The 26,071-nt window shown below is 38.0% G+C and overlaps 1 protein-coding gene across 4 annotated transcripts in view; it reads right to left on the reverse strand.

Moving 5' to 3' along the window:
• The window catches only part of LOC124797852 (RB1-inducible coiled-coil protein 1), a 338,295-nt gene that overhangs the window by 79,799 nt on the left and 232,425 nt on the right, over positions 1 to 26,071 (reverse strand). For 3 of the 4 annotated variants that reach the window (XM_047260916.1, XM_047260917.1, XM_047260915.1), the window contains exons 9-12: positions 22,448 to 22,627; positions 22,202 to 22,366; positions 20,119 to 20,261; positions 17,489 to 17,942 (exon numbers count right to left, since the gene is read on the reverse strand). In XM_047260916.1, coding sequence (XP_047116872.1) covers positions 17,489 to 17,942; positions 20,119 to 20,261; positions 22,202 to 22,366; positions 22,448 to 22,627 — 942 coding nt within the window. The remainder of the gene's footprint in view (positions 1 to 17,488; positions 17,943 to 20,118; positions 20,262 to 22,201; positions 22,367 to 22,447; positions 22,628 to 26,071) is intronic. The other variant, XM_047260918.1, reaches the window with a different exon arrangement.

A 26,071-nucleotide genomic window follows, 5' to 3' on the forward strand; every position in this document is an offset into this window, starting at 1 on the left:
TTAAACGACTTGATTATGTCAGGCGGGACACTAGTAATACTGTATCCGAACATTTCAGGTTTGATCTTGCTACTCATTCGCATTAACTTACATTTTTCCATGTTTAGGGCTAGCTGCCATGCAGCACGCCAACTGGAAATTTTGTCTAAGTCATCTCTTACCTTCCTACAGTTGCTCAACTTCGACACCTTACCATACTCCACAGCATCATCAACTAACAACTGCAGACCGCTGCCCACCCTTTCAGCCAAATCATTTATGTATACAGAGAACAATAGCAATCCTATTGTACTTCCCTGGGTCACTCCTGACGATACCCTTGTCTCTGATGAACACTCGCTGTCGAGAACAACACACTGGGTTCTATTATAAACTGAAGGTAATGGATCAGTGTGACTTGAGCAAATGTGCAGGACGCCTCTCAAGCATATGTGCGAACCGTACTGTCAAATCAATGAGTTTGAAAAAGGGCATGTTATTGTCATGAGAGAATGTGATGCATCAAACGAGAAATTGCTGCTCTGTAGGACAAAGTGTTTTGGCAGTGCAACAGGTGTGCACCTAATGTTTCACAGAAGGCCACAGAACACGACGAGATGGGTCAGGTTTCACCACCCAGACCACCACTCCGAGAAGATCTGACATCTTATCCGAATGGCACTGTAGGACAGATCTGCATCCTCCTCGGCTTTGACACTCCAGTGGAACACATTGTACAGTATCAGATGTGACAGTTAAACACCGTTATTATGGCACGGGTTACGTGCAAGTCGTCCACTTCTCCGCCTACCACTGATAAACATGCAGAAACACATTTAGACGGCAGTGATGATGGTATGACGTCACAGAGGGCAGACTGACACCAGATAGTATTTTCAGTTCAGTTTCTGTTTGTTTGAAAATGATGGCTGCTTTTTCGTTCACCGCAGATATGTCCTGGGCACTGTTACCAGTGTGATCTAAGTGCTGGACATCCTATGACCTGTAGTCATACCCATTCCGCACAACACCCCCGAAGCCATTTTTCAGCAAGACAATGCAAGACCACATGATGTTGCACGAATATGTGCCTTCTTGGTGTCATAGGATGTCAGCATTTTGCTCTGGCCCGCCAGATCACCAGACTTGTCACCAATCAAAAATGCATGGAATATGGTGAAACGACAGTGCACCACTGTAATCCAATGCCAATCACCACAGATGAACTATGGAAGCAGGTGAATGCAGCATGCACGACTATGTCACAGGATGCCATTCACACCTTATACGTGTCGATTCCACCATCACGTGTGGGAGAAGTTATCTGCCTACGGCAGACCCTGTGCCTACTAGGCAACAGGACACATGCTGAAGTGAGGTGACTGAAATGCTAATTATTTCTGCAAAACATACTAATGTATATGTCCTGTGAATATGAATGTCCTGTCCCTAGTCCTTCCAGGTGTTCTGTTTTTTTTACTGAACATGAGCATTATAGCAGTAACTGCACTGAAGTGCCCAAGAAACTAGTATAGGTATGCATATTCAAATACAGAGATATATAAACAGGCAGAAAACGGCGCTGCGGTCAGCTGCCTATATATGACAACCAGTGTCTGGTGCAGTTGTTAGTCAGTTACTGCTGCTACAATGGCAGGTTATCAAGTTTTAACTGAGTTTCAACATGATGTTATAGTTGGCGCAGTGCACAAGCAATGAGACATAGCATCTCCGAGGCAGTGATGAAGTGGGGATTTTCCTGTGCAACTACTTGATGAGTCACTGCGACTGGAAAAAGATCCTGCAAGAACAGGACCAACAACGTTTGAAGAGAATCATTCAATGAGACAGAATTGCAAGCCTTCCGCAAACTGCTGCAGATTTCAATGCTGGGCCATCAACTAGTGGCAGCGTTTTTGAACCATTAAACGAAACAACATCGATATGGGCTTGCGGAGTCAAAGATCCACTCGTGTACCCTTGATGACTACATGACACGAAGCTCTATGCCTTGCCTGGGCCCGTCAACACATGTTGCATGGTCGGACAAGTCTCATTTCATATTGTATTGAGCGGCTGGACATGTACAGGTGGAGACAACCTCGTGAATGTATGGACCCTGCATGTCAGCAGAGGACTGTTCAAGCTGGTGGAGGCTCTAATGATGTGGGGTGTGTGCGGTTGGAGTGATATGGAACCCATGATACGTCTAGATATGACTGATAGGTGACACATATGTAAGTATCCTGTCTTATAACCTGCAACCATTAATGCCCATTGTGCATTCCGATGGACTTGGGCAATTCCAGCAGGACAATGCGACACATCATACATACAGAATTGCAAGAGTGTGGCTCCAGGAACACCCTTCAGAGTTTAAACACTTCCACTGGCCACCAAACTCCCCAGACATGAACATTATTGATCATATCTGGGACACATTGCGATGTGCTGTTCAGAAGAAATCTGTACTCTTGCAGGGTTATGGACAGGCCTGCAGGATTCATGGTGCCAGTTTCCTCCAGAACTACCTCAGATATTAGTTGAGTCCGTGGCGCCTCGTATTGCGGCACTTCTGCGGGAACCCTACACAATATTGGACAGGTGTACAAGTTTTTTAGCTCTTCAGTATATTTCGTCTCCATTTTCGAGGAGTAACTCAAGAATAACTATCCTTTTGTGTGAGCAGAGAGGAGGCAGTTACAGGTTCTCTTGCCAGGTGCCTGTACTAAACCCAATTCTGAATCACACTACTGCTTATCATAAGAAATGCCATGTAGGACAGAATGCAATTTCTTCGTTTTTCATAAATCATGTTGCAGATGTTCAGTAATTTTGCTTTTGTGGGTATGAAAGATCAATGCGCTAACATTAAGTTTCTGCCAAATATCACTACAGGCAATGAGACATGGTGTCATGTGTGTGATCTTTAAATCAGGCCACCATGAACCTGGGGGGAAAAAAAAAGTTAATCAGCATAAACAGAAAGCACTACAGATCTCTCCGACTTCTTTATGTTCCCTAGACTGAAGAGGAACCTAAGACAAACATTTTCATAATAGAGGATACAATAAATTAAAATATGTCAATACGTGAATGAAAACAAGTACTCTGACCAAACCGAGGTGGCCAACAGTAGGTCAACTGTATCAATGCGATGCGTAACAGAGGTACCTAATAAAACCTGACACTAATACCACTCTACCCACAGGGAAGGAATTCTAGTTACATTTACAACACCCCCACCTTCATATTTAAATGCTTATTTACTTCAGTATTATCTCACATGTGGTTACTTGAACTAATTCAATGTCTCCATAGTAGCAAACTGTTTTCAATAAGTAGCAATAAATGAAACAGTAACAATGTTGATATAAGAAAGCAGCAGCAGACTTTCAATATGAAAGTGGTCTGAAACATTTGCACTTGAATTAAAGGGAAGGCTAACCAAGGTAATGGAAAGAACACACACTAGTAAGGTTGTAACACCACCCGAGTGTGAAGTGTATACATGAATGTACACCCACTAGTACAAACTAACAAGAAATATAGGTATACAACAATCTATCAGCTTCCTAATCATCCTTCCAACAACAGCGAGGAAAACAAAATAAACAAGAAAGAAGAACGAAAATACAACACTGCTGACATTCCTAATTTAAACTAGAGGTACGTGATGCTGTAAATATGATTCCCAATTACCAAATCGTGAATACGCCCGAACTAAAAATTTATCACTATAATGTGCCATCCCTGCGTAATAAGATCGATGAAATTAACGTACTGTTAACACATGAACTTAATGATATCTCAGTGTTATGCATTTCTGAGCACTGGCTTAACCCAGAATTAATCCAGAATACGAAAATAAACAAATTTGTTTTGGCTGCTTACTACTGCAGGATAAACAGCAAGCAGGGTGATGTAGCAATTTACACAAAGGATGATGTAGATTTTTTTTACACTACCTAACTTAACTAGGACAATGTCGAAAAGGATTATGAAACTGCAGCTATAAAATTACTCAGTTCAACCTGTTTATTGCTACAGTTTACCGAACCACCATCCGGGAATTTTGAACTTTTCTTAAACAAAATGGAGTCATTACTAAATGAAGTAAATAAAAAGGATTGTGAATTGATAATCTGTGGTGACTTCAATATTGATTTCCTCACGAATAGTGGAAATAGGGAGACCATTTTGAGCCTTGTAACGTCCTACAATTTAAAGGCTGAAGTAAATGCAGCTACCAAAGTAACAGAAACTTGCCAAACAGCTCTTAATCAGTTTCTAGTCAAGAATAGTTTACACAACACCTCACTAAAAATTTTCAATGCAGGTTTTAGTGGCCATATTGCTCAAATATTAGCATAAAAGTACAAGGCAGTATTATTGACAACATGTCTTTCAGAACAGCATACCAAAGTTATAATCAGCATAATGTTAACTACTTCAACAACTTATTACAGAAAGAAAAATGGCTAGGAGTGTACAAAAAGAACAATATACATGAAAAATTCAACACTTTCATTGATACATTAACCCATTTCTTTGAACTTGCATTTCCACTGAAAACATTAACCATACGGTGAAACTCTAGAACAAACAGCTGGATCACAAAGGGAATAAGGGTTTCATGCCAGAAGAAAAGACTACTCCATGAAATATGTAACTCAAAAAGTTCCTCATCTGAAGTACGCGCATACTATAAAAAATACTCCAAAATATTAATAAAAGTATTAAAAGCAGCAAAAATAATGCATAATGATGAAATCATTTATAACTCAGCTAATAAATCAAAGGCTATGTGGAGTGTTATAAAAAAAGAATGTGGAGAATACAGACAATCTTGCAAAAATATAACACTATCACATGAAAATAAAAAAAGTAACAAACCTCTTGCAAGTAGCCAACACATTTAACAACTTTTTCATAGGTGTTGCTGATAATATGTTACTTCAAGAGCACCCAGGCAAATGAATATAAAATAAGTGCATGTAGAGGATCAATGTACATCAGTTCTGTTTCACAAGATGAAGTAGCTAAAGCGATAAAAGTACTAAAAAAATTCCAAATAGGCAGGTATTGATGGTATACCTGCAACAATGTTGAAGAAGAGCGCATCAAACCTAACAGAAGTACTCACACACTTATGTGACTGCTCACTTCAGGCAGGCACTGTCTCCAATGTGTTGAAAACATCAAAAGTTATTCCTGTATATAAAAAAGGGGGATAAAGACAATGTAAACAACTACAGACCCATCACAATTTCCTCCTGCATCTCTAAAGTACTGGGAAAAGTTATGTATGACAAACTTATGAAATTTATAAATAAAAACAGCATCCTATGTAATGAACAACATGGATTCAGAAATAAGAGGTCAACGACAACTGCTGTCTATGAGTGCATCAATTCCATCCTAAACCTGATTGGGAAAAAAAAAAAAAAAAAAAAAAAAAAAAAAAAAAAAAAAAAACAACACACAGGAAACAATAGGGGTAAGAGTATTTATTGACTTGTCAAAAGCTTTTGACATGGTGGACCATAAAATTCTGCTATCAAAGCTTGAAAGATATGGTATTCGAGGTCTGTCCAAGAAGTGGATCAGTTCCTTCCTGACTAATCGTAAGCAGGCAGTGTGCATCAAGCACACAAATATTGAACTAAAAACTGTATCTAATAACTTATCTGACTATAAACAAATCAAATGTGGTGTACCCCAAGGATCAGTAATGGGACCCCTTCTGTTTCTTCTGTACATAAATGATCTAAGCTTAAATGTTGATGCACACAAAACAATCATATTTGCAGATGACACCACATTTGTACTAAAAGGAGACAACGACGAACAGTTACAGCAGACAGTAAATGCGGAACTAAACAACTTAGCAGCTGGGCACAGAGTAATCAGCTTGTAATAAACAGTAAGAAAGCCATTGCTCTAAAATTCTGCAATGTTCCTAACAAGGACATGTTTATCCCATCAGTCGCTATCGATGACGAACCAGTCGGTAACAATACTGAAACCAAACTCTTAGTACTTTGGCTGCTGAGTAACATCAGATGGAATAAGCGTATTGAATATCTCGATGCAGAACTGGGCAAAACATGTTACCTTCTTTGTTCATTAAAATCATGCTGTAGTGAGAAAACAGTATTGGACGCATATCATGTGTACTTTCATTTTCGTCTTAGATATGGGGTCACCTTCTGGGGAAACTCTAAAACAGCTAATAGCACTTTTGAACTACAAAAAAGAATCTTGTTTGGGTGCAAGCCTAGAGACTCTTGTAAACCCCTGCTTAAGAAATCTGGTATTCCTCCATTACCATGTGTATACATTATGGAAACCCTTTTGTTCTTTAAATTAAATATAATAGGTAAGGACTGGAGACTGCAAAAAAAACTGTGATATACATGATCACTCTATCGGACAAAACAGAAACTTACATATGACTCAAATCAGCACAGTACTGTGCCAAAAAGGTACTTTTCACATGGGAGTTAAGCTTTATAACAAACTTCCTGAAAACATAAAAGCTATTACAGAGGTCAATACATTTGGAAAATTTCTAAAGTCATCACTGCTTTTACTCCATTGAAGAATATTTATCAGCCTGTATATTTATAACTTGATTTGCCCAATGTCTCATGCGTAAGCTGCTATGTAGACAACAGGACCAATAAAAAATACAATACAATACAATGTACATAGAATATACATTTTCTTTCCAGGGCATCCCAAACAATCACATGATGTTTCAATTGTAGGTCAGTTTGATGTAAAACCTGTCCACAAACACTACACTTCCCCACACAGCATGTTGTTGATGACATCCACATGACCCATGTAGTCTTAGGCAGCAAGACTTCTGAGAAACTAAAAGTCTACACAATGGTACTTGTGCCACCACATAACAAAGCAAGTGTATGTCAAACCACCTGTCTCTTTCATCTTATAGTACTCAAGCATGAAGCCAGCACAACCGAGAAAGCTGCTCTATCGGTGTGCAAAGAGGGTATCCGCCTCCATAGCTGAGTGGTCAGCCCAGTGGGTGGATGGGTCGGAGTTTTCTCCACTCGAGGGTTGGATGTTGTGTTGTCTTCATCATCATTTCCTCCTCATTGGCATGCAAGTTGTCAAAGTGGTGTCAACTAAAAAGACCTGCACCAGGTGGTCGTGCTTCCTGCAGGTGGGGCTCTCGGCCTAGCAATGCGCATCATCATTATACCACACTGTGATCGCAACTTAAGACTACCTAAACTTGCTACTGGCTGTACACAAACACTACAATTGCGGCAGCATGTCCCCTACGAACTGATGTCTTGCTCATTTCACAGATACCAATGAGTCAGCCCCCATCAAACTCTCTCATGCTCTGTTAATGTGTGTTCTGTAATTTAAGCACCAAATGCTAACAACAACAATGTTGTTTTTGACAAACACGAATGGTATTTCCTTCCACATTTAATATAAGAAATGTTTCTGCTGAGGCGACGTGTACAATTTCTCCCCAATCTTAATCCCTTATTACTAATCCAACGTTCTACACAGCATCCGAGTTTGGATTCTGCTGAATAATTCATTATGGTTGCTGCAGTCTTTCGCAATTTTTTATGTATTTGACATGTCATTCTGTTTTAGGTTTCACATTTCATTAACAATTTTGTTGTCTAGTCATCGTGGTAAAATAAAATCCTGATACGTAAACAGTGTTTATAAAAACATTTAACTTTGTTATAAAATGTACTTGCCCTCAGAGTCACAGGCAATTATATGTAAATTACTCTAACAGGTTTTTGCTTACGTCAAGGATTAATGGGTAAATTCAGGATTAATTTTTCTGTGTATAATTATCTATGTGTTAAATTTTGATGAAAATGGGATATACAATAACGAATTTTTGTTTCAGGTTGTGGAGATCAATTTTTTACGAAGTTATAGACTGATGTAATTTCTCTTCCCTTAAAATAAGTGATAAAGAGAACCATAAAAATTTTTTGTTGTTTCAAATACTGTTTGGTTTTGAACATCGTGGAAGTTTTGTTTTTGTATCGTGTTTGTTGAGTGTTCCCACATGAGAAATTGGCACATTTATCACTGCTTCTGCAATAACTTAATCTAGAAAAGGAATCATTTTGTTCTCGCACAAATATCCTTTCCGCATTTCCTTTTTATATTAGATGATTTTTTTTTTAATGGCAAATGTAAGTTTTAGGTTGGTAAAGAGTATTATTTGAATACTTTACAATATAGTTGCACACTACTGCATGTCCATGCCCATCTTATATATATCCACGCTGTACTTTGTGTTCCACAATATGCCAGCTATTTTAACATTTCGAAGGAATAATTTGTAATGCACAATGTACGTGTACCCTAGGCTCATTTCATATTATGACTCACCACAAAATGAAAGAAAAGGTCATGTTCACTAAACACTCAATTTTAAAGATATTATGGTTGGTGTGATTTTCATTGTTATTATTTTTATTGGCCAGGTGAATTAGTACTGCACGAAGACATTCTGCTTAAGAGAAGATTAGTTGTATATTCTTATCAATTACTACAGTGTTCATAGGTGCACGTAGTGACATAATAATTCCGGACATCACTGATAAGTAGAGGGCTTGTAATAGGGCATGGAGTTCGTAGCTAACTGTAAGTAGTGTTTGACAGAAGAGAAAGCCACAGCAAGGTACAATTAACACTAATAACCTGCAGTTAGCTTTTTGGAAACTTTATTTTTGTGTGACACTATCTGTGTTAAGTCTGAACATTCACTCTGTTTTGCTTTTGATGAGATTTATGCAGTTGCAAGGAGACAGTTGGAAGTGATGTACTGACTGATAGCAGATCTCTAAATCTGTGCTACTAGCACAGCATTTATAATTGGTGTTGGAGTAGGGTCTCAGGGGTCAAAGTGATGCTAGTATTCCTTATCATCATCATCTTGGAATTGTATCAGAGCTGAGAACTGATTTAGGACTGCTGATAAACATTTTCTGGCTATCAGTAGCACTATGCATTCCATGTTTTCTCTCACATACAGCAGGAGAGCATGGATTCTGTCTGCGGATGCAAAAAGGTCTTCAAACAATGCCACAGCTTTATCATAGAGGACGAGGTGAAGGAACGTTTCTTGGTGAAGTCTTCTAGGATTTGAACCACTGTAGAACTGCATCTCTGCCATCTGGAAGCAATGTTCATTAGCTGCAGTTCTGAGACAACCCTGCAAGGTAATTCCAATGGCTCAGTGGAAAACAGTTTTGATAAGTATTCGAGCTAATGTGCAGAGTTCCGTTTTGGTGGGCTGTTTCTGTTAAGTATTTCAGACTGCTGGTACCTGTTCAAAGCTCATACTGTGTAAAGGAGAGCTGATAGAATAATTAGCACAGCGATAATGTAGTTTTATTTAAATCAAGTTTCAGGCAAAATGGTGGAAAGCCAGGCAAGTACAGAGAAAAAGAGTTGGGAAAATGGACAGGAATGAGAGAAGGAAGAGAGAAAGAAAATAAAGCTAGAAAAGAGGACCAGCAAAAGGAGTGAATAGAGAAGAAGATATAAGAGAGAAAAGAGAAGACGAAGGTGGAAGAGGAGAGAGCTATAAAGGTAGAACAGGAAAAAATGGAAACAGAGAGAAAAGGAGAAAGATAGGAATGCAATAGAAAAGGGCAGACCAGGAAGAAAGAGTAAGTATGTGGTTTCAAATGAAATTCCTTAGACCCACTAAACAAAAGAAAATGAAAGAAGAGATCAAAAACAAGCACTTAAGACGAGATCTGCAAGAGGAAGTAATCAAGGAGGAAACACTGAGTACAGTGCAAGTGAAGTGGTTCAGTCACATGAAACGGATGCAGCCTAACCAAATTTCCCATCGGCATTAGAAAGGCATGTGCAATGAAGATCAGTTGTCCATCCAAGAAAGAGGTGCCTGGACCAAATAACAGAAGACCTCAACAGGAAAAGGGGGGCATGGGATGCTGTGATGAAGGAAGTCTACCAAAAAAGAAACAGAAGAGGCAAATCATTTGGAAACATTCTACTCAGCTTACTGGAAGGATTCTCTGATCATAATGACAACAATGACGGATGAGGAATGAGGGCGTACAAAGGAATTTAGGCCACCTTCTGTAGAAACTCACAAGCATTTAAAAGAAAAGTCATGACAAGAACAAACAATGACACCATGCGATCACAAAGCAGATATAGCTGCACATACTACATAAGTAGAGTACTCTACAAAACCCCGTGAGGAAAGCCTAGCATCCAAAGCTCTAGCCAGACAACAAATGAATAAAAGTTTTGTCTCTTGTCTCATTCTCTTGGTATCAAATTGGTGGAACACGACAGATTCACCCAAATCAGAAGATGAATCAGATATTTGGGGGTGAACCAGAGTATCTGGTTGCCCAGTATGAAACATTTGTTTTGAGTGAAAGCCAGAGAAAAAGATACAGAAAATGTATGGATAGGCTATAAAATTTTCCAAGAATGGAGAGAATGGAGAAACACAAACTAAACTTTGTGAAACATTGCAATTCGAGAGGTGCTGACAGGGGTCAATGGTGTGACCAGTTACCCTGCCCCAGTACCAACTACTTGCTCAGTCTGTGTGTAATTCTGAAGCAGGTGATATGCAAGGCACGGTGCACAGCTGAATGCTGCTGCAAACCACTAACAAAAATGGAAAAAAATCAAATTCCTGTTGGTGCTTTATCAAATGAAGATGCCACAAGATGATGACTCTAGACTTCCACTGAGCAAGATGACAGGCCCTTCCCAATAACCCTAAGCAATCTATCAAAGTTCTTAAATTGTGCAACAAACATGGGGTAGTGATAGGAGGTGGAGCTAAACTATGGATAGCTAAGACTAAGTCAGAGCAGCACGTATTCATACACACTTCCCACTGCTTGTAAGATAAAATAGACATACATTTTCACTGAAAATTATTTTGAATTTTGCCTAAATTAGGAGAGTTTTCAATGAATTCCACATAATAATTTCAATTCATCTGTAGCAATATTTTAGTGCAGAGGAGGATCCAAATATGCAAGTTCTCTTGAATTGTTTCTTTTCTTTTGCTATAGAGATTGTAGTTAATTGCAGTGTCCGGCAATTTTAATTCTCTTCTTGGTCTTAACTGATCTTTAATTATGTCATCGTGTTTACAACTGTTAGTCTTTCAGAAGTTAGATGTGCAGTACGAATTTGCTTTGTTTATTATTCAGTTTTGCAACCCTTGTAGGACACTTTGATCTTAGATTCCGTATTCCTTCAGAAGAGCAGAGATCTATTTATTTGCTCAGCTTCATTGGTTCATTAGTAATAGTTTTCATACTCAAACCTTAGCACAGAAGTGACCAATTAACCTGTGTGAGATGACATTTGTTTTCTTTTACTTTATAGATTAGGGTTCTTATGAGTTACTGCAAACTTTTACTGAATTTTCAATTGATTTGACAGAACTTGACAATAGTGTTGGACAAGAAACACATTCCTGATGTTCTGGCAAATATTAATTATTTTATCAGTTTTTAGAGCTGTGGCAATCACATATCAGAACGTAATAGAATATGTAGAGTATGAAATACAGATTCAATCGACATGCAACAACTTCTAGCCTAGTAAAATCCCAGAATGTCAGCTTAGTTTAAATTACCAAACAGAATTTCAATCCTGTTTCAGTTAGGCTAATGTTAGATTACTGTAGCAAAATAAATTTTATTTTTCATTACATTTAAGAGTTCTGAATAACATAGAAAAGCAGTACTTTAATTTATGAGCACTCTCCATCTCAGAATTTTACGTTTTTCTATCTGTATCTGTAATATCTGCATACACCGCAAGTCATTTTATCTGTGGTTGTGACATTCAGTAGTCACCTGACCACGCCCTAAGAAGCCAAAAACTGGTTTCTACACAACAAAACATTTTACAGAATGTCAGGAAATTATTTCCTACTTGACCAGTTGTATATAAGAGGTGTATAAACACCAACCAACTAGTGGTTGCTCTTGAAAACCACATAAATTTTCCATTATTCTTATGAGAAATAATTTGATCTGTCTCCAAATACTAGTAGTCTGTGCAATGTATCACTTCTGAGCCAGCTAAGATAAGGGTTCAGAAGACTAAATAACCAATACAGTATTTTATTGCTTTTGAGTGTGACCTGATCCACAGCTGAACCAAAGGGTGCCCATTTAGCTATTATGAATGGAAGACCTGGCATCTGAGGGAATTTGACTTTTCCAGCATGGCAACTGATGGGTTGGTTTTTCTTTTCTGAATCCACATAATATGAGCTGCACAGGAGATTCACAAAGCAGGTTGAAAAGCTGTGGTCCAACTGCTAATATCACTTATGGGTTAAAGAATTTGTTCCCCCAAGAACTGACAGGAAAATCCACAAACATGGTCAATGATGTAACCGAACAGTAATGGATCTTTCCGCCTATTTATGTACTACATGTTAAATTTATTTACACTCAGAACCAACTACCACTTCCTGCAGCAATCAACAATCCTCTGCAGGTCTTTCTGCATTTCACCACTGTCTTGTGGCAATGTAATCTTTCTATAAACAACAGTAGAGCTTAACAGCCTCTAAGCGCTTTTGAACTCCTCGTCATCTGATGTAGCTTCAATTTATTACTTTATTTAGTCTCTGTCCCCAAATATAGCACTTACTTTCTTTTCACAAGACCGAACGATATAGTGCTCCATACATAGCAACACAGTGTTACAGCACCACAACACAGTGTGAAATAAATTATTGATGTGAATTAACTGACTGCAAATTGTTTTCTATAGAGCAGACAAGTTTTGGAAATTTACATTGTCATCTTCAGTACTAGAGTAATTTCTTTACTGAAATACAGGTTCTTAAACCATTTGGAGCATGACCAGCAACCTACTATACATTTATAATTAAATTCCAAAATATTAATGGACTCCAACTAAGTAAAAATCTTACTGATCACCAAATTTCACCCACAGCCAAAATTAATAAAGCCTAAAATTTTGCTAAATACAGAAATTTTCTAGATGAATATTTAGACTAAGATATGCATTAAAAAGCTGAGAGGTTAAGCACACTCCAGCTTTGACACTCAATACTCGAACATCAAACTCCAGTTGATAATGATCCTACTTCACACCATTACACAGAAATTAGTTTAATCTTATCAATTAGGGTGTGACATTTGTTATTTAGGGCAATACAGTACAGGATACCAAATAAAATTTATGCATTGAAGAACACATTTAATGTACATAGAAATCTTTCATTACTGCAAGAACATGGTCTTTAATAAATGTAACAACACAGCTCTCTGCAACAGAAAACAGTCCAAGGGAACATGCTGATTGCAGTAACAACAATTTCAACATTATCAACAAGATTCTCTGCACAACACTGTAGTGAGGGACTACCATGCAGGTACAACTCAAAACTTTTCATTTTCAAGCACCTGTAAACATTCACATTTTTAGGAAGACACACTTAAATCAATTAGGGTGGGATATAATGGCTACACTTAGCAACACAATGTCAAAACAGGGTTTACAGCAGTACAAAAATAATAAGTTGACCTTCAACAAATCCAATAACTATGGTAACTTTGATGAACTCACTGTTGTTTCTAGATTTCATTCTTAATTATTAGTTTCACATGTCACTGGATATTGCTGCTGAAAAATATGCTGACACACTAAATGACTTGTTTTCTACTGAGAGATCTGACTTGGTTTGGTTTCCACCTTTGGTTGGATACTCCAGTTCAGATATAATTATGACATGAACATGTCTCAATATTCATACTATACTTTCCTACACTTTGCAAAGGAAGACGTGCAAGCCATATTACATAAGCATGGTCATATAGAAGTTCATAATATTTTTCAGGTTTGGTAATTCAAGGCATTTTAAAAAGAACAACAGGGTTTTAACTGTATGGGTACCTTTCACACATGACGGCAGTGAATCAACATTAATATTATAGAATACATATACAGTGAAACCTCTTTATAACATTCCTCCATGTAATTTTTTCCTCTATATTACGTCTGTTTTCTTCGGTCCCGACTAAAAGCCCATTTAAACAATGTTAAATTTTCCTCTTTACTGTGTTTCCTCTATATTACAATTTCCTCCATGTAAGGCTCATATTTTTGTAACCCTGGTCAATTATTTACCTCTTTATAACGTTTAAGTGACTGGATGTAGACGCATCGTTTTCTGTTCTGTGGATCACAGTTTGCACTGGCTCGGAAAGCCCGCGCTCAGCATGTTTCATATGTCAGCAGCAGAACCCAGTCACGTGACATGTGACACACAATATGCTTGTGATGTTTTTGGCGCCATTTCAGTCAATGCTTTGTATTCATAGTGTATTGTGTGAGCTGAGCAGCAGACAGTTAGTGTGTCTAGTAAGAGTGTGTCTTCAATATAACTTTATTTAAGGTTTCATCAGTGGACATGAGTGAAAAGCGGAAGAACATTTCTCTGGAAGAGAAGGTTTCTGTTACTAAAAAATTGGAGGCATCTCCTGGTGAGTCGTGTGAAGCTAGCGAAGCAATTTGAACTGGCCCCCTCAACACACAACACTATTATGAGAAACAGATCGTCGATAATGGAAGGGTTTGACAATTGTGGAAATTCGAAACGTATGAGTTTGAAACCATCGACTTGATTTGCAAGACTTTCAGGAATTAATAGGCAGTGATCCTGCACTTTTGAGGACTTTGTGGCTGTGGATGACAATGTGGCAACCATAGGAGTACAAAATATTGAGGACTGGCTCATATTCTATAATTGGGTCAACTGAAGAACGGGATACCACCTGTCAGCTTTGGACAATGATGTCATATCTTAAGAATCTGTTATAACTTTTTACAGTACAAACTGATCCATTTACTTTCAGCCATCCACCTACCAGGCCCCATGTTTTAATTACAAAAAACTAATCATTTGATACATTGATCATTTGCAACAAGTATCATATTACAGTGTTATGAAAATTTAAAATGTCATCTATGGCACCATTTGTCAAAGCTGATTAGTGGTATCCCGATCTTCAGTAATGCCCTATAATTATTATTTGGAAGCCTTCCTCTTCCTAGTGTTTTTCCTCTATACAGTGTTCAGAATTTGTGGTCCCTTGAAAAACGTTATATAGAGGTTTCACTGTACCAGTTCTGTTGGGTGTATTCTGCTGCTTTATCTACTGTTTGAAAGTGCTGGTAGCAGATATGGTGACTGATTAACAGAATTTCCTGTTTTGCAGTTTTCAAAGAGTGAATCTACAATTAACATTCAATGTGTTCCATATTATGTTTGAGCGAAACTTCTTGCGTGATGATAAAACCCACGGGCGGCATCACCAGTTTGGAAGTAATAGCTTTGTACAGGTAAAAATACAGATTGGAATCTTTAGTATGTCGTTAGGAATTCCACATTGTAAACTATATTCTCCTTCAGTTGACCCAACACTTTTTCTGCACATGAAAACCCTTAAAAAAGAAAATGATTCTCATATTCTTTAGACAAATGCGTTAATTCTTCAGAAAATAAATAATGACTGGTTAATGGAGGTTGGAAGGAGAGCGCTGCAGGTACCTTAGACTTTATCCTGAAAAGGGTGTGTCTAGCAGGCCACTTGAATCCACATGCAATGGCCTGATTGGCTAACTCCAGCACCAACTGACTCAGAAATGATGCAACACATTGAATTTTTTTCTTAAAAATCATTTCTCAACACAACCTATCCTGCAACTCCATTACAAGGTTTTCTGACTGTTTCTGACCACCTTGTGTAACCATTAGCGTTTCAACTTTTCAAATGAAATTTTCATTCTTGACTAGACTTTATCTTGTGTGATAAATGAAAGTTTCATTTTAATGTAAGGATAAATGTCATGATGTATGTATATGGAGGTTAGAAATATCCAGTGTTTTACCATTATGAATGAGGCACCATTTTGGTGAATGTTATATGCCACATTCCAAGAGCATGGACTGTTCTCCACTGAAACAAATATGTCCAAATGCTTACCGACTACCAACTAATGGCTCTTTCCTCAACACACTGTGGAATAGGTAATTCCTTCATCACTGAGATAGCACACCACCTCACTGCTACTATGTACAAGGTTGTTCAAATGAGACTGTCTTCATCTACTTGAATGGGCCCAATGCATGAGGTGATAGGGCTTGTTTCCTGTATCCTTCACGTTTAGCCAGCGATTTAGGGAGTCCCTAAGCATCTTGAGTATATCTGTCTCTGGACAGCAGCTGACCTATTTACCTACAGAAACTATTGCTGAATAAATTACTTCAATCATGGTAATCAAGGTATAGGTGAATTTTCCTCTAGACTGTATGTGCGCTGAGTGAAAAATTGATGTGTCACTGAACATTTGTAGGATAAATTGTTTGAGTTGCTTTTTCATTTAACATTAATCAATGTAAACAGAGGTCGACAAATATATTTTAAAAACTAATATACTTTTTGAAAAACCCATTAGGGCAGCCATGAAAACATTTGTAACAGAAACATGAATAATTTTTAGTCCACTGTCAACGCTTGGAGTCCAGGCCTCCAGAATCAACACACATCAAACTTGCACTGAGAACAAAGCTGGCTGTTTAAAAAAAATGAAAACTATACTTTTGGGAACATTCTGTGTTGTTCATCCTGAATCTAGGATCAAGAATCTAATAATTCATATCACAAACTGTACGACAGAAATCCAGTGCCTTAAAAAGTCCCCTAAATGCACTTCTCAAAAGGACAATGGCAATACAGAGAGAACATGAGTGCCTACTAAAGATTTCTGTCTCCATTCCACGGATACATTCCAGTTTTTTTTAAAAAAAAAAAAATTTTGTGCCGAAGCTCTACCATACTTGCCCGCATAAATAATATGGACACATTTCTATATAATTCTCTGATTAAACGCAACTTCAGCCCTCCTGAAGTTACGTATTTCAGCCTCTAAGAACCTATTGTGTAATCACTGCAGAAAGATTTTACTGAATGATTCCTTCTGCATGCATATTATTAAAGACATTTGCAGTTGTTCCTTTTTTACACTTAAGAAAATAATGGCTTGAAAAATAATTGCTTAAAAGTGGTCTTCACTTGTATCTGGAACACTTAAAAACAAACCCCTCTCTCTCTCTCTCTCTCTCTCTCTATCTCTCTCTCTCACACACACACACACACACACACACACACACACACACACACACACAACAAAGCAGTAGCAGCAGCTACTCAGCCAAGGCATATGAGACACACAGTCTGATGACGAAAGGAAACATCAATGTGGGTTGACTACAAGCACTTAACGACCAAAATTCATATTTCTAATAAACTAATCATAAAACTAATCTATATGTGACAGAAAAAAAAGAAAACACAGAACAGCACTACATGTCAAACGATTTTGGCATAAGCGAATTTGGGAGGGGGCTGGGAGGGCAAGTGTTCTGTACCTGGAGGAGGGCAACCAGAGTGTTCACGTCTTCCAGCTGCCGTCGTAGGTCCGAAGCGCCCTGGGAGTGGCACCTCGCACTGTTACTCTCCGTGTAGCTGGACGGCATCGACTCGTCAATATAAAAGTCTGTTGTGGTGAACTCTTGTTGCTGGAGCTGACTCTGGTGCTGGGCAGATGAGGGCGAACAGGGGGAAGGTGCTGGTGAAGGCGAGGGTGTGGGAAGGGTGTGAGCGCTGCCAGCACTCTCACATCGGACACCAACCTCCAGCGTGGCAACTCGTTCGAGAGCAGCTGCCGAACCACTTTCCCCTTCGTGTCCCTGTTCTGCGCTCGGCTCACAATGAACGGCAGCTCCGGTAACGGGCCGCGTCTGCCGTGTGTCAAATCCCAAATCCACAGGGCTCTGGCCGACTTTTTCAAACTCTTCAGTGTCCGTCTCGGACTCAAAACCCCTAAAAATGTTTTTTGAAATCGTAGAAATCAATAATTTCTTCCACAAAATAAAATATAATTAAAGAACGTGCCAACCCAAATGTTCATCTCCTTTCCTAAAATGCCCAGTTACATATAAGCGTATCCCTAAAAAGAATCAAACCACAATTAATATGAAATTGTTACTGAAACACTTAGCTCAAAATCACAAATTACCAATAATATACACTACATTACCAGCTGATACTCTGCAGACACATACCACTGACAACCACAAAAAAAGTACAACCATTGAGTAGAGTAAAATTAAATGCTGCATTTTCCCAAATTCACATACTCAAGAAAACAATGCTACAGTGTAACCCTGTGGAATCATTAGACGTTTGTGTAACAAGACTTTTATCAACATCAGAATTATGGCACAGATGGTGGCAGTAATGACTATAATGGTGACTCTGACATGGAACTTTCAGTCATCAGTGCCCACTCATGAACAAACAATGGAAAAGTCCATGTTGAAATATGAATAATAATAATAATAATAATAATAATAATAATAATAATAATAATATGAAAAGCATAGATTGCTACTCACCGTAAAGATGACATATTGAGTTGGAGACAGGCACAACGAAGGACTGTTACAAATTGAGTTTTCAGCCAAAGCCTTCTTATTAAAAAAACACACACACTCGATCATGCACACATGACCACTGTCATGTGTGCGTGAGGCGTGCTTGCCTGAGTGAATGCGTATAATTTTCCTTTTCCTTTGTGAAAAAGGCTTTTGCTGATACATCAACGTGTAACAGTCTTTTCGTTGTGCCTGTCTGCATCTCAACGTGTCATCTTCATGGTCAGTAGCAATCTGTCCTTTTCATATCATTCATGAACAAAGCTATTTGAAGTTACTTACAATTAACATCAAAGAACAGGGGTTGGGTAATCAACTATGTAGTAGGAAGTTGGCACACACTTAATAAAAAGCTGGGATTACCTCTGGGGTAAGAATGGTAGGATTGTTCTTTCTAGAAACAAAAGTAAACAGCTCACTTTGTAACTGACTCTTTGTGTCTGGTCCAGACACATTTTTGTACGACCAACAGATGCTACAACATTAGGATGAACATAGATATGTCATACTACTTTCAGTCTACACAGATATGTTTATATTGCAAACATTATCAACAGAAAGCAGTTAAAACCTACAGCATTTTTACAAGTCTCAGTAACATATGTACTATTATAAGAAACATACAAAAAGTAATACTTCTCTAGCTTGCTGTCTAACACACAATGGTTTACTACCATGTGGATTACAACTTGCACAAAATTCACAACACAAGCAGCAGCAGTAAGATAGCCCAGATTTATCAAGCCTGTATACAATCAACACAATGTAATACACAATACAGGACTTCAGTATTTCTGGAATCAAGGATAAATTTGTTCCTCTCAATTCAGTACCTGTGAGAGCTGAACACTAACTAGCAATTAGGCAAATCAGTGACCACCGTCTTTATTTATTTTTATATATAAATCTACTTCTGTGGCTCCAGCAAACATTTTGACACAGCTTCAAGGATCCTACACACTGTTATACAGCGGCCGAAGTGTCTTGTCAGATGGGAAAATGCACTGAATGGGGAAAGTTTCCATTAAAACAATCTGCACAGATTAACATATGCTCCACATTTACCACAAAGAGTACTAAACACAGACCATTCTACTCTGATAAATTTTTTGAGTGAAATCGGCATTATAAAATCCCAAATATATTAATGTACTCTGCATACCATTATTTAAAACAAGTTATACAAACCACATTATCAAAATTTAGCTACACCTTCAGAAATTACAATTTCTTGCAAGACTGTAGAAAACTACAATACGCAAACAACCCACACCTTTCTTTATTGTTACATACGATCACATTAATTTGACTAATGCTTAAGTGATCATGTACAATGGCTAGCCTCAACTGTGCAAGAAACTCAACATCATGATTTGATAAAGAGTGTGATTAGTTCCAACTTATATTTAATCTGTGTGTGTGTGTGGCGGGGGGTGGGGGGTGGGGGTTAAGTATTAGATGGTGAGTAAATAAAGTGTAATTTCAATAGCTTCTGCTCCCACAACAAACTATTTACAATGTTACTGGAACTACATATTTTTTTGTAAATTAACTAAACATACCTGTCAGGTTCCTTAACAGCAGCAGGTTCCTGAAGAGATATAGGACTAGAAGAATGCACCCTCACAACAGTATCAGCATCTCCCGTCTGGAGTAGAGTTGGATCCAAATTACTTGCAAGACCAGCATCAGTTACAACTTTCACCTATGCAAAACAATAAATGAGGATCATACAACATTTATATTGCTAGCATTGCAACGAGACACCAACACCCTGCCTTATAAAATCAAAGTCAGAATTAGTATCAAATTTAGATTTTCTTTTAACAGATTACTAAGATTTATTATAATAAATTGTGATGACTTACTCATTATCAATTAAGAGTGACGTATCCAAAAGTTACACAATTCCAATTCGTTGTATGTGAAAGCAATTTCTTAAGTAACTCCACTTTGTGACTAAGTTTGAAGCAAATAATAAAAGTTACTTTCAGATGCCTTTCACACATTAAATGTGAGATGACCTGGTGGTGGAGCAGGGTGGTAGAGTGAGAAGGGTGAACACACAGGGTGTCCCAGGAGGAATGGTCAACATTCGGGGCTAACAGGAACAATCATCTGAAGCAAAAAACTTCATATAGACTTATGCCTTATTTCGAATGGTATCCGAGACAGAACACATTTAATGTATATTGTCATTAATTTTCTGTAGCATTCAACACTAGCTGTCTTAACACGTCATTGCCGGGGTATCTGTTCTGTTTTCTATCAGAAGCAAAGACAAAAAATGAACTGTATTTGTAGCATAATATCCCAGACAATTTCTGTTTGCTGGACGCAGCTGCTTCGCATGTCTACAACATGATTTTGTAAATGTGTCTATGGCAATATATCTTCATAGCTCTAAAGATGCCAATTGTTTATACCTACAGCCATTTGCACTTTGCAAGTGACAGCTGTCAAAAGTACATTCAGGTGTCAGGAATTTCCTTAAGCTGACTCAACTGTAGGAAAGTCTTCATAGTAAAGAGTAACTGTACTAAAACTTTATGCATACTGCAGCATTTTTTCAAACAGCTCATTGTTTATGATGTGATATCTCCTGAGCAATGATAGATAGGTGGTTCTTACCTCGACAGCAACTGTTGCCAGACAGTAAGCGATGTGTGTACCAAGTTTAGTTGACACACACACACACACACACACACACACACACACACACACACACACACACACACCCCTATTAATACATAATATGGATATTGTCGTCAGGTTTACACTTGTAAACTGTTGGTTAACATCAAAACATGAATTCCACTGTCAATTTCAATTCTTTTGTGCACACTTGGGAGAACACACAGTGTCACTTATCCGAGAGACACCATAACGAGGGCAGCAGCATCCACGTGACTGATCAGTTCTTCTCTCATTTACTCTTTTGTTCACTCACCTCGGACTTCATCCTACCACATAAACAAAAAGTTAATGGTGTTCAGTATGGCGATCTTGGGTTAAATATATTCTATCTTGAAATTCATTCAGAATTGGGCATATGTCCATATGAAACTTTTAATCTTAAATGAGCATTTCTGTCATGTACCTGAATACTGACCTCCAAGAGATGCCTGTATATGGAAGGCCTAAGTGTTTGGATCATACTGTAATGTCTCTTCCGCAGTCAGTTGTAACCTTTTATGGGCATGTCCTTGATGAATAAAACGTCATTATTCCACTGCACAAACAATTTTCCTTGCAACTGTAGACTTCACTGTTCTGTTCACTTCATAGTGCTATAAATTTCACAGTCTTGCTAAAGATGCAGGAAGTTGTCAACTCCCGCAAAATATATTTATTTGTCTTCCTGAACTTTATCATAAATGTTCTCTGGATCCTATTCTACATTCCTGTATCTAGCAGTATACTAAACCCTTGGAAACGAAGTCCAATCAGGGACAGCCTGAGCTACTGCCGCAGCAGGCAATAAAACCAAGTTTGACTTTTAACTGTACTCACATGATTAACATTATTTCTTAGCAAAACAACATAATCAACACAAATGAACAGACAGCCTCCTGGTACGAGTGTGTCCATAATAAAACTTTAAAAAGCTAGTACTTTTTTCCAGATTTTAATATTTATGCTTACTAGTCTGTCTTCAAGGGCAGTGTCTTCCTTTTCTTCAGTTTTCATTGTACCAGAGACTGATTTAGACAGGAAAAACTGTGTAATTGCACCAAGATCAGGAAGTGAGAGAGAGATATTCAGTTCTGGTAACTCATTCTTTAAGCGATCAACATCATCCACCGTTAGCTGAAAATAAGCAGTGTAATAAGAAACAGCCATTTTCTAGAAACATCAACATTTATTTTATCAATTGCACAGCACAATTACCTTTGGAAGACCAGAATCAAAAACAGATGGTGCTTGGGTTGCGAATGAGGGGGGCATGTCCTCCATTCCAGGGAAAAGTGTGTTTAAAAAATGGCCCTCAAATTGTCTCTGGAATTCCTGTCTTCTTGCTACTTCATCATTGTATACAGTCAGCAATTGACATGCCAGATCACTTGCCCACTAATGAACATAGAAGTTTAATATTTAAAAAATTATTCTTAATAATATACTGCTTATATTACGAACTATAAATGTGATAGATTCACCTTCTTCCACCCTGTAAACTTCACACATAAATAATGAAAATAAAGCATCTGAAACTGCTGTTCCAAAAGATTAAAAGCAATTACTTGGTAACACAAAGACTAGATACAAACTGTAACAAATAGCTTGATTTTTCAGCTGCATTTTCAGCAGTTTGTGCTATTGTACAAGAGTAATCCCAAAAGTAAGGTCTCCTATTTTTTTATAAGTACATAGACCTGTTTATTTCTACAATGGTTTACATCAGTTTACAGCTTGAACATTTAGTTATTTTTTGACATAGTCACCATTTCTGTCGATGCATTTTTGTAGAAGCTGTGGCAGTTTTTGTGTGCCCATGTCATACCAGCTCACCGCCATGCAGTTCGTCATGAATTTCGGTCCGACCAGCTGCAAACTCTCTAAACCACTTACGAACATTTTTGACATCCATGCACGACTCATCATAAACTTTCGTCAACTGGCAATGGATTTCAATCGGCGCAGCACCATTTGCGTTCAAAAACCAAGTAACTGCACACAATTCGCACTTGGCGGTAACATCCAACAGGAGCTCCACTCTCAACGGCCGCCAAGGAAAGACTGAGCAACTCAGCGTGGAGTGTGCGTGTTTACACATAGTGCATGAAGCACTCTTCATAACAGTGTGACCACCTGCCACACAAACAGAGTTCTGTACATATAAAAAAATAGGAGACCTTACTTTTAGGATTACCCTCGTATGTTGTGCGGCAATTACATACAAGACACAATTTATCAGTCATGGGATTCAGTAAAACATGATACAAATCTTTTGATTCTGGAGCAATACTGGAAAAAAGGAAAATATTACGGAGGGTCACAATTGTCAGATAGTATTAAGCTATTAACAAGTTGTCATCAATCTAATACAACACCCATGTTTAACACTGACTTTGTCAAATTTAGAAGTGTCATGAAAACTGATGTGATAAGAACTCTACATTTCTCCAAGAACCAGAAGATTGTGCTATTATTTTTGTTGTTATTCTAGTTGTTTAGTGCCATTACTGTCACAATCAAGGTCTTTTGCATCCACAATTGTGCATAATGATGCAAATTAACAATGGAACCAACTAAATAAATGTAAGTAATTGCTCATATAAACAGTTGCGATGAGGGTCAAACAGAAAACTGTAAAGCATGTATGACGGTTGTGCAAGGATGTCGAGAGATTGACTGAATTTTTTTGTTTGTGTGTGCAAGGAGTGCACACTATGAAACAAAGTGATACTTCAAGCATGATGAGTTATCAAACTGACAGATTGAAGTACAAGCAATAAAAAAATACACTATCAGAATACAAAATTCTAAATTATATCCAAATATCTATGCACTTATACTCAATGAGAGAAAAACAGTGAGAGACAACACAAAATGAGAAAATAAAAAACAAAATGTAAAAGGCATGAACAAATGTGTGGACAAAAGGAGGGAACGGGAGGAACGACGACTTGATGTAGCAAGAATTAAATGCCAGGTGAGAGAGGTGAAAAAAATTAGGAACACCAGCCTTAGCTACTGGAAAGTAGATTCCAGGTAGTGAGATAAAGGGGTAGAGCCTGCAGGTAACCTAAATCCAACATCAGAGGCATGCCACATACAACTAATACACCAGTAGGGGCATGTTACAGGTATAAGTGACACATGTGTATGTTGCCAGTACACTACTTGCGAAAGGTGAAGCTCGTGACCAAAAGCACATCTGGGAATGGCAAGGTTTCTTTAAAATTACACACTCTTTCGATATGTTGCATTTCACACAGTTTCATCAGAATCAGGGGTGTCCCTCCCATGCACAGCAATCATCAGTACTGGCCAGAAACAGCGTTTTGAATGTCACTTGACCACTGTGAGGTAAATGTGTTATATTTGACAACATTTTCTATAATTTATAGGTCTGTGTCATTATGATATGTAGTAACATCAATCGGGATGTACCATTGCATTCCGTATTCCATGCGGAATGCAATGGTGCTTTATATAACTTGTGAACATGTTTAGGGAAAGTTACAGATGTTTCACAGAACAAGAAAACATGACAGAAGGCAGTCTCTTTCCACAAGAGCAACAATTTTTCAAGGAAGTCACTTTCAAGGTAATGAAACTTAAGGAAGCCTATACTCCAGGAGCAGTTCCACAACTGTACGTCAGTATCCCATGGTATCTTCATTTTTCATCAGATGATGGGAAATAAGTAACTTCAGCAACTTCTCAAAACAATGTGAACAATGACTACAGTCAGCTGACTGATCCCTGCACAGATACATCACCAGATTATTTTACATGGAATAACCTTGTTCACAAGCAGCAAGCTTTCATTAGGATGATTTTCCTTCTATTTCAAGTTGCTGTAGAAGCAAATACATATGTAATAGCAGCAGATCCCTGTGACAGAAACCAGCGGAGTATTACATGTGTTCTGTAAAGACAGGTATGAAATTAGTCTTTCATGAAAGTAAAGCAATCCCATGATAGTATTCACAGCAGTAAGTTACCAGATGAAGTACTGTATAAGTGAGAGAGCATACATGGAATCACAAGAACAGTAACTGAGCAAGAGGACTGTCAGAGAGCCCTGTGCAAGGCTGCGTCTAACGTAAGATTACTTGAATGCTTTACTTTACAGGAGAACTGCATTACATTTTTAACTCTTCCACAAAAGGAAGAAATTACCCACCAACCAGCAGTGCAAAGCAGTACACTGCCAGTTGTTCTAACAATGCATGACGTATGACAGAACACTGAATCTGTAACATGGTATTGTTACATTCCTTCCTGGATTTTCCATTGTTTGAATTTGTAACATGAATATTTTGGTAGTCAGCATAGGTGATAGCCACCACAACACAATTTTAATTAAAGTGACCACCTTGTCAGTTTTCATTCCTTTTTCACTTTTCAAATGATAATTTTTCATAAGTCTGCATCATATTTTAAAGAACTTGTTGCCTTGATAACACAGACAAATCAGAAATAACAAGACAGCATCTGTGAAAGAGGGTTAAAATGTTGTTCTGGCAGTCACATTAAAAAACACCCTCACTCATGAGGTTAAAAAAAGCACAGGTGAATATGAGTTCAAAAAGCGTAGTGGTAATTTCAAGCAAAGTTCCATATAATGCACAGCAGTATTGGAGAGACAATGCGAACAGCAATATTAGAAATATGATGTGAACCTGCCAACAACAAAGTACGGGCCAGCAATAACGGACTGTTACAGAACTCCCATTAAAGTCACTTAGTAACTGATGTTTCAGTGAGTTGAGTGGCAGGAGCCAGCTGCCATCAAATCTGTGCTCACTGTGTTGTCGGTTTTGTAGGTTACATGCAGCACCTTGT

The sequence above is a fragment of the Schistocerca piceifrons genome, chromosome 5, assembly GCF_021461385.2.
Source record: "Schistocerca piceifrons isolate TAMUIC-IGC-003096 chromosome 5, iqSchPice1.1, whole genome shotgun sequence".
NCBI classification, from domain to species: domain Eukaryota; kingdom Metazoa; phylum Arthropoda; class Insecta; order Orthoptera; family Acrididae; genus Schistocerca; species Schistocerca piceifrons.